The sequence below is a fragment of the Helobdella robusta genome (genome assembly GCF_000326865.2).
Source record: "Helobdella robusta unplaced genomic scaffold HELROscaffold_4, whole genome shotgun sequence".
Lineage (NCBI taxonomy): Eukaryota > Metazoa > Annelida > Clitellata > Rhynchobdellida > Glossiphoniidae > Helobdella > Helobdella robusta.
Genome location: NW_008704902.1, coordinates 1562682 through 1582602, shown reverse-complemented (window position 1 = coordinate 1582602; position 19921 = coordinate 1562682). Strand labels below are relative to the sequence as shown.

The 19921-nt window shown below is 31.8% G+C and overlaps 2 protein-coding genes across 2 annotated transcripts; one reads left to right on the top strand and one right to left on the bottom strand.

Annotated features, from left to right (window-relative positions):
- Positions 1-1720: 1720 nt before the first annotated feature.
- Positions 1721-9239, top strand: HELRODRAFT_162187 (hypothetical protein; the record flags this gene model as incomplete). Its single annotated transcript, XM_009024468.1, has 6 exons — positions 1721-2105; positions 2206-2396; positions 2487-2652; positions 3175-3284; positions 5638-8697; positions 8811-9239. The coding sequence occupies 6 exons, from the start codon at positions 1721-1723 to the stop codon at positions 9237-9239; spliced, it is 4341 nt and encodes a 1446-aa protein (XP_009022716.1).
- A 3419-nt stretch (positions 9240-12658) lies between these two features.
- HELRODRAFT_66664 (hypothetical protein) lies at positions 12659-19708 on the bottom strand (the record flags this gene model as incomplete). The annotated part of the gene is made up of 21 exons (XM_009024200.1): positions 12659-12808; positions 12988-13077; positions 13425-13544; positions 14036-14099; positions 14421-14500; positions 14602-14697; positions 15009-15092; positions 15251-15326; positions 15461-15542; positions 15911-16043; positions 16264-16334; positions 16448-16533; positions 16775-16841; positions 17028-17110; positions 17372-17409; positions 17557-17628; positions 17978-18080; positions 18372-18481; positions 18725-18768; positions 19049-19151; positions 19592-19708. 21 exons carry the CDS (start codon positions 19706-19708, stop codon positions 12659-12661), a joined length of 1869 nt encoding a protein of 622 aa, XP_009022448.1.
- Between the last annotated feature and the right edge of the window lie 213 nt (positions 19709-19921).

The following is a 19921-nucleotide window of genomic DNA, read 5'->3' as shown; positions in this document are numbered from 1 at the left end:
TATATATATATATAAGATTTATAAACACAAAATATGATTGTTCGTTCGTTTCAATTTTTACGGCGTTTTAGCACGCTTTCCAGTTATCTTTACACCACTGGAAAAACTTTTGTTTAACATAATTTAATAAAATATAATTGCGGTGAGTAGCCAACTATTTATTTAACAAAATGCACACAGCACTTTTTCTTCGGCCCTGATACCAAAAAAGTGTATATGGACGTGGACTAAATGCATCAATTTTTACTTTTAAATTGCAAACAATTGCTCCGTTTAGGAGATAATTTAACTGAATTTTCACTTCTTCAACTAAACCAATGATCGCTTATTAAGACTTATTCATCTTTTTAAGTTCATCCGAATTTAAAGATCTACAAGGTAAATTTAAGTTTCCATCACTTGGCACAACAGTTTTTTTGCTTCTGTATTTTTTTTACAGTTTGCTATTATTTAGTACAGCGGTTCTCAACTTGTGGTCCGCGGACATTTGCCTGGTGGTCCGTGAGCAAAGTAGGAAGTGCATTTTTTAAATGAAAAAGATGAACATTACGCCTCATTTGAATAACAATAAGCTATGCTCAACTGTGCAAGCTCAAGGCTCACACTAAAATTAAATGTAGCATTGTTTCTAATGTACTTGGCACATTAAAAAATCACCTGTTTATTATTATTCATTATTCATTATTGTTAGCGAGTGACATTTGTTCATTGTAAAAGATGCAATTACAGTTTGTTTCATATTTGACATAAATATTGATGATACGCCAGATACGTTGTGAGATACAGTGTATGCAAACAATAATGAAAAATTACAAATACGTTATAATACATTATACTTTTTAATTTAAAGTTGAAACATTTATTAAGATATATAATAAATAATTTTAAATAACAATTTTAATACACCTATAGTCAAGTTTGGTAATTATAGTTCTCTAAGTCTAATACTAATAATTACACAAAGAACTATGTTATACTAATTATGTGCAGAGATTACGCCATTATATGAAATAATATTTATATGTATATATCAATTTCAAGTGCGCTTGTAGCAAAATTTTCAGTATTGGTCAGTATTCAGACACACATTTTTTAATTGGTCCTTGGATCTCAAAAGGTTGAGAAGCGCTTAATTTTTATTTATTTAAGTACAATACTTCATACATACATAGCGATTCATTTAGTAGTATTAGTAGAAAGTAGGCAAAGAAAATATAAAGGTCTTATAAAAAATGGCCTTCAGTTATTAATACTATAAATAATAATAATACTACTACTACTATATACATAATAATACTACTATATACTTATAATACTTCAAAGTTATATCATAACTTTATAGTATTCTGGAGGAAATAGAATAGCTCAACTTTCTGTTTTACTTTTAAGTTTTGTTTTAGAAAGAGAATGCCAATGCCTGATCTTTATTTAGATTAGTTAGAAGAGTTAGTTGGTTTAGTAATTTGATTAGGATTAGATTAGATTAGATTATATTAGTGGATTCTGATATAAAATTTATAAACTAGGTCATTGCATGGGTCATCTGAAATATGCATATCCATAAATCAGTATAACAATTTCGTTTTTGGTATCTAATTTATTCACCATTCATACTATAACCATGTTAAAGTTGCTCATATTGGCTGAATTATTATTTTTATTTGTTTTTGATTGAAATGTGTTTTACCATATGATATTCATTTGTAAGATTCACCTAAACATGAAGAAGCTGGATTTTTGTAGGGAACAAGTGACATTGATGCTGAAAGATTGTGTGAAGATGTGTGTGAATTTTATTCCATTCAATTCCTCTCTCAGTTTTGAAGGATTCTTTGTAATAACCAGCGATAAAAGTGATGTTTTAGTCATTAAAATTGATGAGAATAAAATGAAAAATGAAGGAAACCCTTTTGTGAATGATCATTCTAACACATCATCTCGCATATTTAATGCACCTGCAAATTATGAAAATAATTTTCAAATTGGTGGAAAGAGACCAAGAATGTCAAATGTAAATAAAAAAAATATAAATACAAGCAAAAGAAATTTCAATGTTGCTGGGAACAAACGTGGTGGACATATAAAGCCAAGATTGAAAACGAATGGTTTGTTATATCAATATTTTATTTATTAGTGAAATAAATGTATTTTAAATTTCAGTAGAAAACTCTATTAAACCCCATATAAAATTGCTTGTCATTTTAGTAGTGCGACAACAACAAAGATTCAACAACTGCCTGACTTATCCATCTACCGCTAACAACAATTTTAGTAATGCTCTTGTGCCTGCAAGATTCTTCTCTTCAGGACCTCGACATGCTGCTGGTGGTCGTGGCCTACCAACACTTGAACCAATTAATAACAAAACATCAAACAATATGATAGCTCCTACACAAGTTTGTACATTTTTAAAAATTGCATCTGTTTATCAGAATTAGTCATATTTTGTTTCAGCTGGTGAAATTTTTTTTTTTCCATTTGAACAGACACAGAATGCTAGACAAATGCTTTCAATATGCTACTCTGGCACCACCACCAACAACAACTGCAATGATAATAACGGTGGTGGAGACATGACTGAAGACAGGGACCAAATATTCAAAGATATTATTTCTGTTGCATTGAATAAATTATCCACAACTGATGAAAACAGTCAGCAGGTTAACAATGTTACAGAAAATTGCAATGTAGTTCCACAAAATCAACTCACTTCACCGATGACCATTAATAATGGATCATTTAGTAGTGCTTCATACTCGGGTCTCACTTCAACTCCCCATCACAAACAGCAGTTGGTAGCTTTCTCGTTCACTTCTATTTCCTCCACTAATAATTTTTATGTGACTTCTAATTCATTAGTTTTAAATACATCTGTAGTTTTAACTGTAAAACAATCAAATAGCTACTCCAATCAAAATCTCGATACAACCAGACGAGTGGTTAGATTTTTGAATATGTCATCATCACCCTCAACATATTCCGTTTCAACATCCACGCTAGCTACCACAGCAACAACAACAGCAGCAACTGATTCTACTTTATTTCAACCGAAACCACAGTCATCCCTAATTGACAACTTACAGAGAGTTGTTAATTCTGTTTCATCAGCTAAACATTCCACAATGTATTCATCCACTGCATCATTTTTGTCCTCATCATCTTCCTCAACGACAGCCACAACAACTCATTCTGCTGTCAAATATCAACTAGCCTTAACAAACAAGATTTACTCAGCCCCATCCTATAGTTCTGCATGTGATTTGAAAGCTGGACCACTGGTTAGAGTTAGTGCATAATCAATTTAATTTTAATTGAAATTTTTTTCAATCTATGCCTTTCCCACTTACATTCTTATTGTCAAATATGATTTTGCTTTCACTACCACTAATGATAATAATAATAATAATAATAATATTAATAATATTAATAATATGAACTCTTATTTTTCCAGCAATAAAAATATGCAAAATTATAATAATATTCAAATAATACACTAATTAAAGATGTCATTTTATGATTGAGTTCAAAGATGTCAAAGGTAATATAAAAATTAGGTCAACATTTTTTTCTGTCACAGTGCATTGTGTTAGTAGAAGTTATCATAAGTAGAAGTTATCTGCACTGTTAATTAAGCTAGTTCTAAAATTATCAGACCAATTATAATATTGTGAACTCTTTTATTATTTAAAGAAAAAAACGAGTAAAATCAAATTAATCGAAATAAAATAGGTAAATAAATATGATAAAATTAGCTAAGTATAAATTAAAATGATAAAATAATAAGAATAGTCATCAATGCTCATTATCCTAAAATAAGTACCAAGATGATAGCTTGTATAAAAATAGGAAGCAGTTTGTTCACGCATTGTTTCAATCGCAATACAATACATGCATTTCCGGATAGTTGAAAAGATTTCATTATACGTGGGGGATTGGTATCACAGGCTATTGAGGGGTTTGGTAATGTTTTAATCCAATTCGGTAGGCGATGTTTGTTGTAGCATTGATCCTTTAAAATGTTGTTAAAAATTTTTTTACATTCCTCGACGCTAAATTGAGGCAGCAGACTGACTAGCCGTCGGGTTGAATAATTTTTCACATGTCGCCCAAAATTAATGTTTTAATTGGTTTGTGATATCGAGTGTTTTTTCAATTTTATTTTGCTTTGTTGATGCTATTCTTAATCTTATCTGTTTCCTTAGCGTTTTAATTTGGAGGTCGAAGTTGTGGTTGTTATGGCCTAGCAGCTTTAGTTGTTTCAATTCTCTTTTTAATTTGTTTATTGGTTTGTCGAATGTTTATATTGATTTTGTTTGTTGTTTAATTGTGCCTTAGGTTTATGCAAAGTAGTTGTATATTAATGACTGAAAACTGGTAGTGAAGTTATCAATGTCAGTGATGCTTGGTAGAGCTGATCTTTGAGAATGAAAGTATGCATCAGCCTCAGACCATTGAATTGTTGTTTTTGGTAACTTTATCCCTGGCAGTAGAGTGTCTTTCATGACGGTTTCTGTTGACGACGACGACGACGATGGAGATGTCCGTTGGTGAGGCGGAGATGATGGTCGTGGCATCTCTGCCGTGGTGACATTTGTTGATGACGACGTCGATGGAGTCGCTCGCCGGAGGTGAAGGTGATAGTTGTGGTAATTGTGTGGCGGTGGTGGTGTTTGCTAGTATCAGCATGTTGGAATCTTCATTAGGGCCGTTTGGAGAATTTGTCGAATTTTTAAAATTTTTGAATGTTTTGCATGAGCGTTAGTGCATTCTCAGGTCTTTTCTACCTTTGTACTGTTTACCACAACAACAGGTTATTAGATTATTATCCATATTGACAGTAGTATTATTCTTTAAATTATCAACAAGTAAGTTCGTTGATATTACAATATTGTCACTTTGTAAACGTACATACTATTGTTATTGCTGCTGCTTAGAGTTGATTTTGTACAACGCCAGGAATGGCCTTTGGGTTTAACGAAGTTTTTAAATTAATAATAATATAACTGAAGAAATAATATTAGCAATGGTAAAAATAAATGAATAAATATATAAAAGAAATAAATTAAAATGAGAAATTAAATTAGCAGAATAGCAAATAAAGAAAGATAAACATTTAAATAGTTGATAGATTAACCTGCTATGGTTGATGTCTTGCTGGTACATTTTATTAAATTTAACTGGGCTTCTTTCCAATTTTAATATTATATTTATTGGGATGGTGTCTTGAAAGAAAATCATTTCAGGAAATCTTCAGTGTGGATGTGCTATATGTTTGTAAATTTTGTATTGTGTAAAATATTGAAGATTTTGTTTTTCTCTGTGAAATTTATGCAGAAAATGAAATTTTTCTGCACAAGCAGCTGTTTATATGCTGATCAAAATTCAAAATATTATTTTTTAACTTTTTCAAATTCATATTTATTTCATATTATTTCAAATATTTTTAAGATTAATGACATTAATTTCACAAGATATGATGAAATTTTTGAATGAATATTTTTTTAATTTTAGTTTCATGTCTCTCAGAGTGTTTCTTACCAGACTTCATCATCCGAACTCAACCAGCAGGCATTAGTTTTTTCACCTTACAAATCACTAACAAACTTGCAACCACCACAAACAAACATCAATCAACAGTCTCATTCAACTCAGCTGACTACTGCAATGCAACCATTTCAGCAATCACAACAACAGATACAGCAACAACTGCTACCACAACAAAATGTGTCTGATAAACAGCTGTATCAAAATGTTCTTACTGTATTTAAGCAGTCTACAGCTGGAACTAGTGAGGTTCCACAACAACATAAACAGCAAGCATCTCAGCAGAATTACTCAACTTTGTACCAAACTTTACTTACACCGAGCAAACAGCAGTCTCAGCTGCACCAACAATTGCAAACACAACAAATTCAGCAGAAACAATGTGCAATAAATACACCTAGCAAGGAAAAAATAACTCAAACCAAGCTTCAGCAACTACAACGAACGCCACAACAACAAACACCACAGCAACATGCACTCCAACTTACACCCTACAAACAGCAAATAAACTCGCTTACTCCATGCAAAGAACAATTTCAACAGCAACAAACAACTCCGTGCAAACAACAAGTTCACCAGCAACAAACACAGCAACACATGCTTACGCCTTACAAACAATACATTGACCTCACTCAAAACAAACAAATTCAAAAACAGCAGCATCAACAGCCACATCCTCAGCAAAATGCTAACATGTCTAATAAACCACAGCAGAACATTTTTGTTGAAAATAATTTGCAAAACCAGCAGCAAAACATGTTAACGCCTTATAAACAACATATTTCTTCCAATCCTGTTGAAGCCCAAATGCATCATCAACAACAAACACAACAGCAACAACTGACACCTCACAAACAACAAAATTTCTTAGCTACAACTAATCACCATCAGCAGTTGCAGCTGCAGCAACAAAACCGGCTACCAAATCTACTTCAACAATTGCTTCAGGACTCACCAGCTATCACAAAAATTAGTGAAATCTCGTCTATAATCCAAGAGAGCACATTAAATTCAAACAGTCTACATCAAACGCAACAACAACATCAACAATTACAACAACATTCTTGGTCACAGAATCAGCTGCAACAAGCACCAATAGAACAATGTCAAGTGCCAGCAACATCAAAACAAATTTTACAGCAGAAATCACCTTCAAATGCCAATTCAGTTAAATTTAATGAACATAAAAAAGGTTTGAAGATTACTCCTGTAGTAAATCCTATCCGACCAACTGTGCAGACTCATCTGCAATACTCTTCAATATATTTTCAGCAATGTCCTCAACAATTACAACAAAATCCTCAAGTTCAACAACATGTACAAACTCTACAACATCAACCAGTCCATCAATCAGCCCATCAGCAACATCAATTTCATGATACAATTTTAAATTTAAGATCTGCTTTCTCACCTCAACAAACAACCTCAACTTTCAGCATGAATGATTTTACTGGACCAACGGGAATTGTTTCTAAGCAGTTGCAACTACAACAACCACAGCAGCAGCAACAGTTACAGCATCAACAATCACAAAATCCACAATTACAGCTACAAAAATCGCTACAACAACAGTTACAACAACAACAGCTACAACAACAGTATAAACCGTTACAAGGTCAACAGACACAGCAGCAACAACATCATCAACAACACTTACAACATCAATTACAACAATGCCTAGAGCAGCAACAACAATCAAATCTTAAAACTTCTTGTAAGGCTTCTAATGATATTGATAAATTGCAGAGAACAACCAGTGAAAAAACGTATAACAATTTATTTACCAATTTTTATTCACAACGTGATATAAATAACAATACCAACAATTCAACTAGAAAAAGTTGCTCATTTCAAACAGAGTATACGATTACAAGCAGCGACAACTTTTATTCAATGCATCCATCAGGTAATCCACAACATCAACAACAATTACATCAACAACGACAACATAGTGAGCAGCAAGCAATAGAGGTGGCAGTAGGTAATCAAAATTTGACTTCAGCTATGAAACACGCCAATCCAGAGGCGTCCCCAAAACAAGTTGTCAACTCGGATGCCTGCCAGATGAAGAAAAATATTAATTTTTATACCAATGATGATATTAATTACAACAACATTAATAGCATTAAAAGTAGTAATCACCAGGATAGTACAAATGTAACCAATAATAATAACAATAATAATGAAGCTGAGATGTCCATACCCACCGCTGATATTGGCACTAGTAAATGTGATTTGGAAGATGATTATAATGATAAGAAAAGAAGTTGTAACAAGAGCAACGTTGATAACCTTGACAAGAAATGTAGTTCCAACTCTTCAAAGGTACCAACATTGAAGTTAAAGTATAATGGGAAGGATAGTGCATTTGTAATAGATTCACAAGCACCTAACCACCATTCGTCTAAAATGACATTTGGCAGTGATAACAAATTGGACCTGAAAAACTTTTCTACAAAAAATGGTGATGATGATTTGGAAACTTTGGCACTCAGTCAAGTATTGAAAGCAGTGGAGGGTCTAGAGAAAGATTCCAAAATATCACCAAAAGGCAATGACAAAAGTTCTAGAAATGGTGCCAGCGAATGTGGTGCCAACAACAATTATGAAATGTGTTTCAGTGAGGAAGCTTATGGTATAATGAATGTAAGCTGCAACGAAACAGTCGTCACAAAAAGTATGTCTGGTCAATCCATTCAGTCAGAAGATACGTACTCTAATGAAATCCCTGGCAGCAATGGTGCCAACCATTCTGCTAGTGGTAGTACAATCAGCAATGAGCTTGAATTCAGCAGCTTGTTTGATTTTCCTGCAACATCTACTGCTGTTACTTCAACAAATAAAAGTTACACTACAAGTTCATCAGCAACAACTATTAGCAATGCATCAAACACCACAGAAGTTACTAATGGAACAGGGTTTGGTTCATGCAGTAGAAATAAATATGATGTTGATGTTGTTGAGGAGAGCATAAACAACAATATAAATCTGGGTGCCAGTTACAATTGTTGTACGGATGCAAATGATGACATTAACATTAAATCTTTTGCTGATGTGGAAGATAGATCTAACCCTTCCTTACAAAGTGATATAGACTTTTATGGCTGCCCACCGATAAGCAATAACACTGAAATTGCTTTTTTTCAGTGCAAAGTTAGTTTACTTTGCTATTTGTAATATTTTTTAATGGTCACTAATAATATTGATGCATTATTTTAAGTTGTGAGATATGAGTTGATTAGTTGTTAAATATATTTCTCCAACAGCGCTGTTCTATATATTTGAATGATGAGGTGTCCCTTGCTGAACATTATTCCATGAACCACACTGATAGCTCAATGAATGCTGATGTGCTGAAGTATTTCAACAGCAACAAGTTCAAACCTCAAACTAATACGAAACCTTCAACATTTTATACTATGATCGATTCTATCGAAGATGAGGATGAAGATGAGGAAGAAGAAGTTCAGAGTGCTTCTTGTCCTTTTCAAGGTTGTAAAAGAACTTTCATTACAGTTAGAAGTTTGACGTCCCATTACACGAAAACTCACAAGCTACAATTGACTTCAAAGCAATTGTCAAGGGTAAGGACGAAGATGGGATTTCTGTATGCATGCAATTTGTGTGACCAAGTGTTCAAGAAAGAAAGGTTATTGAAGGAACACTCGTTCAAAAAACACAAAATTTCCAATTAAAATTATTTTCATGTATTAATGTTTTGCTTCTTAATTTTTTTTAGTATTTGTTCTTGTATAGCTAGTTATCTTTATACTCTCGCTTTTTTATGAAGTCTTAAAGTTGAGCGAGTTGACAAGATTTAGATTTGAAGAAAAAAGTGTACATGCAGTCAGAATAAACCTGTGAACGAACAAATTGTTGCCGTAAAACGATCATAAACATAATTTTAAAGGATTCTATTTTGAATGCTTGGTCGCATTGACAAGAACAAACATTTAAAAACTTGAATTATAAATATTACTGTTTTAGTGATTTTGAAATCAGCCACCAATATCAGTCATTGTTAAGTGTTTCATTTATTATTTTTTATGCTCGGAACAGTAGCGTTCGTATGTATGTTTATATTGCTAAAGACAAGATTAATAAATTTTTTGATTTGTCATCAGCTTTATTGATTATCGTTATAATTGTTATTAGTGTCTACGTTTCTCTGAAGAATTTTTAATGACAGAAGCAGAACGTTCTGTCAACACGTTGTTTTTTGAATAATAGAAATTTGTTATAACGTGATTTTGCTCTTTGTTGTTATTCATTGTCACGTTTTTTTGTAGAGTTTTTGATGGCAGAAGCAGAGTGGTCTGTCGACAGGTTTTTCTTAAAGAATTGAAAATCGTTCCAACGTGATTTTTTTTTAATTTTATTCTCCACCTCACTGTACTTATGTTGTAGAACCAATTATTCGCTATCTCGCCGTACTTGTGTAGTAGGAGTCGGTTAATCCATGAAATTAAAGCATCTTTTATGATCCTTCTTTTCTTGTTACTTTTTTAGTTTTTTCTAGGATTGATTATTGCAACTCACTCTACTACGGTCTTCCTGATTTTACACTCTATCCTTTGAGTAAAGCTCTGCTGCCTCTATCTTTTCTCATATATCTTCATATCTTGTTCTCTTGCACTGACTGCCTTTAAAATACTGAATAATTTTTAAAATTTACACATCAATGTATAAATCTCAATCTAAATTATTTCCTAAGTATCTATCAGTATTTATTTATTAAACCTAAACGCCCCGGTTTGCGATCGTCTTCTTTTTCTCACTACTTTTTAACTCATGTTAAACACTCTTATGATAAATCTGCGTTTTTCTAGCCCTTTTATCTGGAACCCTTTACCTCCTTTTCTAACTACTTCACCATTTTGCAAAGTTCAGAGCGGATCTCAAGACCTATCAAAAATTTTGCAAAATTCATTGAGAAGCGCTGTCGAACATAGCGAAAATAACGCTTTAAAAACTAATTGATTGGTTGAATCTTTATTTACATTCTTGACGGCTGACAAGTGCGTGTTTAATTAAAACTCGAAAAACTGGTTAGCGGGAAACGGCCTACCAGAGTCGTGTACGTCTTCTAGAATACAAAGCCCACAAAATTTTCAAGCGTGTACAACTATGACCGGGTCCCAACGTAAAGAAGCCCACATTCAAAAGTTAACGAAGCCTGGCAGTAACAAAAACTTTCGTTTAGTTAAACTGTCTAACTATAATTCAAGGTGACAAATAAAAAAGTTTAAACAAAAATTTACAACTCATCATCATTTCAATTCAAAAAGCGCCCGAATTATCACGTTTTCTTCGTTAACATTAATGAATATAAAAACCATAACAGTTACACGATAATAATAAGATACAGTAATAATTCTAAATAAATCTGGTATAAACGAACCAAATATTTTCATTCATCTGATGTAATTGATTCGAATGTTAACAGTTGTTGAACTAACAAAACCAAATGAGTAGAGTATAGATGACCTTTGAAATTGTTTTGAACTGAAATTAGTAATATTTTCAAACGTTTGCTACGACAACAATTTCAAAGAAAATCTAAGAAAAAAATCCAGAAACAGGGAAGCCAATAGACACCCCTGGCCAGAGACTGTCCTTTGAATCAATGCTTTTTTTTAGATATTCACCAATGCTGCATAGTACGATCTACAACCTTTTTAGTTCTGGAAATGCACAACAGACAATCCAACGGAGAGACAGCTGTTTTTGCCATCAACATTGTCTACATAAATAATAAAAAGAAAATGACAGCAACCGCACTGCTGAGTATGAGTCATAAAAGAAAGATTTGGTCAAACGTATTTAAAAATAATTTTCATAATCCATTAACCACTATGGATTAAAAAAAAATAATTATAATATAGTCAACAGCAAATTGTTTTTGAAGCGTCAAAATATGCGTGAATTTATAAAATCAGCACTAACGCCTACGTTTGAAATGTACATATAGTCATATATGTACACGTTGTAACAGCATGTTACCAATATACATGAAAACTATACAATAAAAAAAATTTTTTCAGTCGCATTCCCAAAATCGTTAAAATTTAACAACGAATCATCTGAACTTAGGTTCATGAGAGTGCCATAACAACACAAAGATCAATGATGAGACTTGGATGGAATTATTCCAGGGCAGCGTCTAATTAAACGATCGTCAGCCCGAAAGTGTGTATTAATAAATTATAGTTATTCCATTTGGCGATCTTTCTCCATTCTTGAAGAAATCATTTTCCATTAATGATCACATTTTCTTTCTAGACTGACAATTTTCAACTTTATTTTACCGTTGAAGTTCTTGCGTTCATTGGTTTCCTATGACATGACGATAGCTTCTTTCAATCACCTTACACGTTTCACGAAGGCTCTGAAAATTGAGTTACGAACTTCACGAAATAAGAAGCCAAATTCTTAGACTGGCCATCTTATAAATCATATATTTTATATTGGAACTGAATTTTGTTGCAGGATCAGAAACAATAATTGTTACGCAGATGAATTACGGAAGCAGTAAATGAAATTTATACAGTATGAAACCAGCCTTCCATTCATAATAAAAATCTTGAGTTAAAGACCTAAGATTTAAAAATAAATAAAAAAATAATGTTAAACATTTGTGTGAGTCAACATATTAATGTCTAATTTGTTAAATATCTCAAAACATTGCTTCCTATCTACAGTGCAAATAAGCATAAGGAATTATTGGATGAAAAATCATTGAAGTTTTACTACATGTTTTCACCATTTCAAACAATTAGAAACGAGTTGCTATGAAAACTTAATAAAATGATTTTTAGTAATGATAAATGACAGAAATACAGACAATAAACTTTGCATTACGCACTTATAGATTATTAAATCAAATAAATAAAACTGTCATCGACAGTTCAGAGAATGCTTTGACAGCAGTAAGTAATATAGTAATGTTGGCAAAAAACAAAATCAATGCAACCTCTACTTTAAGTTATAAACCAAGCATGAATAATAAATATTATAAACGAAACAATAAATAAAACCACTAATAATATTAACAAATATTAAATGAAGAAACATATGTTCTATTAACATCAACAATTCAACTTTTATTAATTTCTCAATCAATTTTAATGGCTGCATAAATCTTTCGAATGAAGAAGTAAGAAGCATAGAATCCAATGGTACCGGTGAGCAGCCAGAATGTAAGGACCATCAACGCTGTGTAACCAAAGTAGAGCAAGGTTGGAATAAACTCAGTTATCTCCAGCTGTGCAAAAAACGAACATTATTTATTTGAATAAAAAAATAAAATTAAATTATTCGGTAATCTATAACAAAGCCGTTAAATAAAAAATTAAACTGGTTAATAAAAAAATAAATTAATAAATTATAAAATATTGAAGTATAAAGAAATTATTTGGTTATATAAAACAATGTGAATCTAACTTTTGTGACAAAGTAGAAGATGGAATATATGAAGACGTAGACGGCTGACCCACCTGAAACAATGAAAGACCTCCACCACCAATGGTAATCCTGCGTTGTTAAGTCAGTTGCATTGCTATACTATTATATATCCTTGCATTTCTATGAGAATTTGCAAGTTGATGCTAATATGCGGATGATTATACTAAATTTTTGTATTTAGGATGTCTTCTTTTTGCGAAGTGTATATATTGCAATGTTGTATTTATACTGCATTATTATGTTAATGTTGTTTTTGACAGGTCAAATTATTTCAGCACAAATAAAACTTGAACCAAACCACAACAGCCAAATTCCTATCCAAGTTACAATATGATTACTTAAACATTGAACTACACAAGTTGTTACATGATGGCATCTCTAAACACAAAACACCAGTACATGCCATTTGCACTTACTTCTCCACAGAGCTGGAAATAAACCATGACAATGGATATCTGAGAGCATGAGATGATGAGGATAATGAATACGAGGAAGAGGAAGCCAAACAAATAATAGAACTGATTCTCCCAAATTGCCTGTGGTTTTGGTAATGAGTTAAAAAAATAGTTGTTAATAAATGGATCAATAATGAATCCACGCATTTTGACACTGTAATTAATATATGAATATATTAAGAAAAATCAAAAGTGTAGAGGCTTAAACGTGTATACTGAAACCACAATCAGGTTTGCACATTATTGTTGAATGTACAATATTAAGATGCGTTCGACAGTTAACTTGCTGATGATTAAATGACAGATGTGCATAACAGGTGCGCCATTTTAACGTTCTTCCTGCTCACATCGTCACGTCAGAACATAAAATGATGAGATCGAACACATTTAAAATTTTTAAAACTATGTTATAAATGATTTCATTGTTTAATTATTATTGAAGAAACAAAAATACTCAAATAAACAACTCAAAACTTGACTTGACAAAAATCTATTCAAACTTGACAAACAATGACAATAAGAACAACATGTGTGATTTTGTGGAATGGTTTATGCATGAACACATAACCTACAGAAAACATGAAGAATAACTCAATGAACATTGCACCAAACGGAAGGATGCCAGCCAACAACGTTCTGTAAATAAAAATTAGTGAATTGGTTATTTTGTTTCAAAAAGCCCTTATTGAAAACTATCATACAAATATGTTGTCATGAAGAACAGAATTGATGAATGTCCAATATTTGATACTCAAAGAACTGAAATTTCTGAAATGTGCAGGCAAAACAATCTAGTGGTCAATGAAAATTATGCACTGCTATTTCACGTTTAGAGCAGAAGCAGAGCAGCCATTTCCAATAAGAAAAATTCAGAATTTACTCTCTACCCAACTCAGTTACGTGTAAACAAACAGCAAACATGAAATTAAAAATGGAAACATGTGAGAGAAGGCTAACGCAACAACAGGATGCAGATACCACTGTTGGTCAGGTACTTGTCTGGGTATTTGATTCGTACGTACCGGATGTTCGTAGGACTGTTGTGAAATTTATATCAAGTTCCGTTTATATTAGCATACTACCATCATCCAAAAGAATGTAAATAGAATTTCAAACACAATGAAAATCAAATTCATACTTGTTTGCGAGATCCAAAGAAGTAGCCAACAAAAACCAGGGGTACCGAGATACCAGTCCACATGCACACCAGGGCAACCATGGTGGTGAATGGTACCTAATGTGTGATGTTCGTTCGTGTTAGCTGCCACAAAGCAATAATGAATCAGATGCATAAAATCACAATGTCACATTAATAAAATCGAATGCTAGTAAGGCGGAGCTGAAATTATAAAAATAATAATCTATTGCTTCCTTTTCATGTTGAATCATAAATATCGATTCTTATTTACAAAAATTAAAACCAAAAACTTTAATAAACTGTATCAGCTATAACTGTAAAACTAGTTTACATGACAAAACACAAGAAATAAAACAAAGATAAAAATAAAACAAAAAGTAAGGAAAGAAGATGAGAGTAGAACTAACAGCTCCAGATGAATGTTTCCCAATGAGGAAAAAGTTGAGAAAGAAACATGTGCCAAAGACAATTGAGAGATAGAACGTTCCAGTCTGTTTGGTTGTCAAACAATATTTCACATATTTTTACTTTTTCAAAGTAGATAAAATATCATTGATAGACACACATACAAACATTTGTATAAATTAAATATTAAGTACATGTACAAGCACATGGACGTATGCACACCCTAAAAAATGTAAGCGCATACCAGGAAAGCTGCCTTCTTCCATTTGATGCCCTTCATTGTTTTGTACAAACGAGCTGAATAATAACCTGCTATCAGACTGATAAATGTAAAACAACGTGAAATATATTAATTACCACAAAAATTAAAAAAATGGAGAATCAAATAGAAAATTTAGTTAGAGTGAAGATATGTTAAAGTAATGATAAAAAAGACTAAAGCATAGAAGCGAACCCCATGAACATGAAGAGGAAGATGCCAGCAGTCATGAGGGCCCCCCTCGAGGCAGGAGACAACATGCCCAACATGGCAAACACTGCATGCAAAATAATCAATCATTTGAAATCAATCAACTTCGGCACTCTATTCGTTAAATGACATTTCATCAACTTGCTCTATAAAACCACCAACTATTAATAATAAAATGATAATGCTTCCCCATTATCACTGATGTACACTTTAAACTGCACCAAGCTGACCATTTAAACTTCAAATAGCTAAACAAAGCGCCTAATTAAATGACACATCACTTGCCAATCGAGCAAAAACTATATACGAATCTAACATCAATGATGGTGACTACAATGGTGATCGTGAACGTGATGAATATAAAACCATTAAATAGTGAGAATGACAGTGAGTCAGCTCAGTTGATAATGAAAAAAGCAAAAAGATGAGAATTACCAATGACAATAAATATAACGCAAAATATTTGAATGCCAGATCCAATGAGAGCAGCCAGTAGTTGAGGTCTTTGTGGAGGTCTGAAGACGTCTCCATGTACCAATTTCCAACCTGATTCCTCCAGTGCCTCATCCTAGTCAACATTTTCAAGTTCATGTCAAAATAAAAAAATCACCTATACGTTCTAAATGATATATTGTTCAGCAGAAAATTTCAATGTTAATTTGTATTTTTATCTAATGCTGATAACCATTTCGACAATATTAATATTATAAAATGACCGACCCTCTCCTAACAAATTTGAACAACATAAGAAAGTGACCAATAGTAAATAATGAATGACAAGCAGAAACCTCTTCATCAATCTTGTTGTACTTTGCAATATCTCTCCTCAGCGTTCTCACAATAATCATCGTCAAGATGCCTGAAAATATAGCATAACTTATGTAAATTGCATCGCATACATTAGTTTACATTTCATCAAGATGTCTGCTCTGCTATTATCATAGTTTCAATACAAATATAAATACAACAGACCAGACAGAAAAAGTACAACGACCACGGAATTGATGATTGAGAACCAATGAATCTCCACATCATTCATTGCCAGGTATGTATCCCATCTATATTATGTTTCAATATTTTAAACACTAATACACTGTTAGAAGATTAAATAAATGGATATAAAAGCAGGATAATTTTGTAACTTTCTTCATCTTCGCCTTTCTATGTGTCAAGATTGCCTCAACTCCATAATTTCAACTACTTCTACAACTCTATGGTCCTTGCTTAAAGGTAAGCATATACACATGCAAAACAAAAATAAAAATGTTCTCTTTTGAAAAAGTAACTACACAAATATACCTGGAAGCCCATTTAACTGGACTGCTCTTCCACTCAACTTTGTAAGTAAATGGAATTTTCATTGCCCCTGTGTCAATAAAAACGGCGAAAGATAATGCATGTGACTGATAAAGAATTTAAGTTCAGAGATATACATGACATTCAATTAAATCCATGCCTATATGAAATAATGTCAAAATTTTCCATGTTAAAAAGAGACAAAAATAAATATTTATATGTATCTAAGCTGAGGAATGAGAAACTTTTAGCAAACCTTCGGCCGGTATTTCCAAAAGGTCACCAGCTTTTGCAGTGGAATCTTTGCAGCTAGCACTTTTCAAATCTTTCCATGCTTGACTGGGAAAAATCAAATATTATTTAAAATAGAAAAAAAAACAAGAATAAAGACATCAATATATCTTAGACAATAAAGTTATGCTGAATAAGATCAGTTTGAATGATTTAGCATAAACATTACAAGTGACTTAGACAGCCTTATAAAATACGGAGGCAGAATTTTAAAAATGAAAATGTAATAATATATTGAGACTGACATACCAATCTATTTGTGAACTTCCACAAACAAAATTAAGATAAAAAAATTAAATAAGTACAAACCTGATTGACTCTACTTTGAAACCAACAACTCTGTATATCTGAGCATCAGACCTACATTGCAAATATGATATATAATTCTATTGAACACAAACTTAACAACTATATTTGAAAATAATTTTTTTTATTATTTTTTAAGAATATAAGTGCATATATTAAGTGCCTAACAAGCAATACAATAATGAAACATATGAATTGTCAACCAACCCATCCTCTAAATGATAATCCAACATCATTTTGATGTGGTTGTGCAAGTAAACCTGCCCATTATTTTAATTCATTAATTTTATTTGTTTCAATAATTACAAAACATGAACAAGTTTTGCAATATCTCAAATGATAAAAATGATGATAATGAATGACATCTATGATGGTAATGAATGATAACAATGATGATAATGAATGATAACAATGATGACAATGAATGATAACAATGATGACAATGAATGATAACAATGATGATAATGAATGATAACAATGATGATAATGAATGATAACAATGATGACAATGAATGATAACAATGATGATAATGAATGATAACAATGATGACAATGAATGATAACAATGATGACAATGAATGATAACAATGATGATAATGAATGATAAACCTTGTCATCTTTAACAATTCCCAATCTGTAGCCATGTTCATACTGCTCTTCCTCAGATTTTGTTGACTTGATGGGTGTTGAACATGGCAAGTTGTCAGTGAGTCTGAATGTTCAAATGTTCAAAATTGTGCATTCAACTCATCCATCACCTTTCAATTCAAATTTAAACAATATGTTCCCAGTTTTATTATTTAATGAAGGAATATTAAGTTGCAATAGATTTATGAATGTTTATATTTCTACAAAATTTGCATGTAATCAATAAAAACAGCTCATCATAGCAAGCTGCTACAGAAACTATGCTACATAAATGAAAAACATAAAGTAAAATATAGATTTAATAAAATAATATAATGAAAAGCAATGAAGGAATGGTAAGCTGAAGCTGGCTAACAAGTGAACAGTGTAAGCCTGTCTAATAAACTTGTTCAGCATCTTGGTTTCATCAGATGTCAGGTTGGCAACACACATGACTTGACATTCAACTGGCCTGTTCATTTGGACCTGTGTCATCAAGATCACATAATGATGTCAAAACATTTAAACATTTAATGAAATTGCTATCATCAGTTAATAAAATTAAATTAACTATGAGTTCTAGAATCACATATTTTTAAAAATATTTTTATAAAAATCGTAAAACTCATTAGTTTAAACTTCAATTGTTTAATAGACCTCAGGAATAATGAAAGAATTTTAAAGACATCATGATTGATGTCAAATTAAGAAGCATTCCATTGTACGCACCTTGTAGTCTGTGTTCACAATTCTATCACCTCTCAAAACTTCACCTGATAGTGAATGAATCAAAATTTGTGATCATGTAACAAAATATTAAAAAGAACCATTTTTATATGAATTGTAGGTTTAAAAAGCAAAAATGAATTACAATTTGTAGTGCCACTAGTTTGTACAATATTTGAAAGTTTCAAGTTATTAATGCCATTAAAAAAAGATATAACCTAAATAAAACCCTTTGGCTTTCATAAACCATTACACATAATAATTTTTGTAACTGATATAACCAAATTAAAATTAATAACATTAAGTAACATTTTAATTAAAAAAAACAACCTAAATTTTCAGGCTTGTATTCAATTTTATCAGGTTTACAAAATGGGAGTGAATAATAATCATAAGGCAGTTGAGCTTTGACACTGGTTAGTTTAACAGCCTGAAAATTTTTAAATTAAAAAATCTATTAAACATTTGTTAACAAAAAAAATAATATGTTCATAATGAGTAATGATTAGTCTGGTCTTAATTTCAACTATGGATACAACAGTTGTAAAATAATTTAAAACATAGCTTCTAAATCTTTTAACAATGTATTTTATTAGCACATATTTCATATTACTATCCTTCTACAGTATTCCAAAACATAGCATACACAACAAAGTTGTTTCACCTATTGATTCTAGTACTTGTCCACATACATAGCAAATTAAATAAATTATTTCCATAATAAAAATCATATAATTAATAAATAATCAATAGTTTTATTTTAAAATATATTTGTATTGAGATTTTAGAAAATTGATCAAGTTGGAAAGGAAAAAAACTCTAAAACGGATTCAAGGGTTGTTTGGGAGGGAAATGTTCAAGAAATATCACCTTGATGTCGAGAGACTCGCCATCACTAAAATCTCTTGGTGCCACTCCAGGTACATAGAACCCATGTGAGAGCTGCAGCACCAAGATAGGCAATAACAATCGCACTATAACAAGCATCTGTTGAAATTAATTTAATTCAAAAATACGTCAATATAATTATTGTTAAAATATAAAAACGGGTGGCCACGTAAACGTTCGTTGTACTGGTCAACGAAAAACACACAGGTAGTTGATCCAATCATGATCACGATCACCATCAACCACAAAAACAACCAGATTAATTGAATTTTTAAAAATTCACCGTAGCTGTGATAAGCCAAACAAATTGTG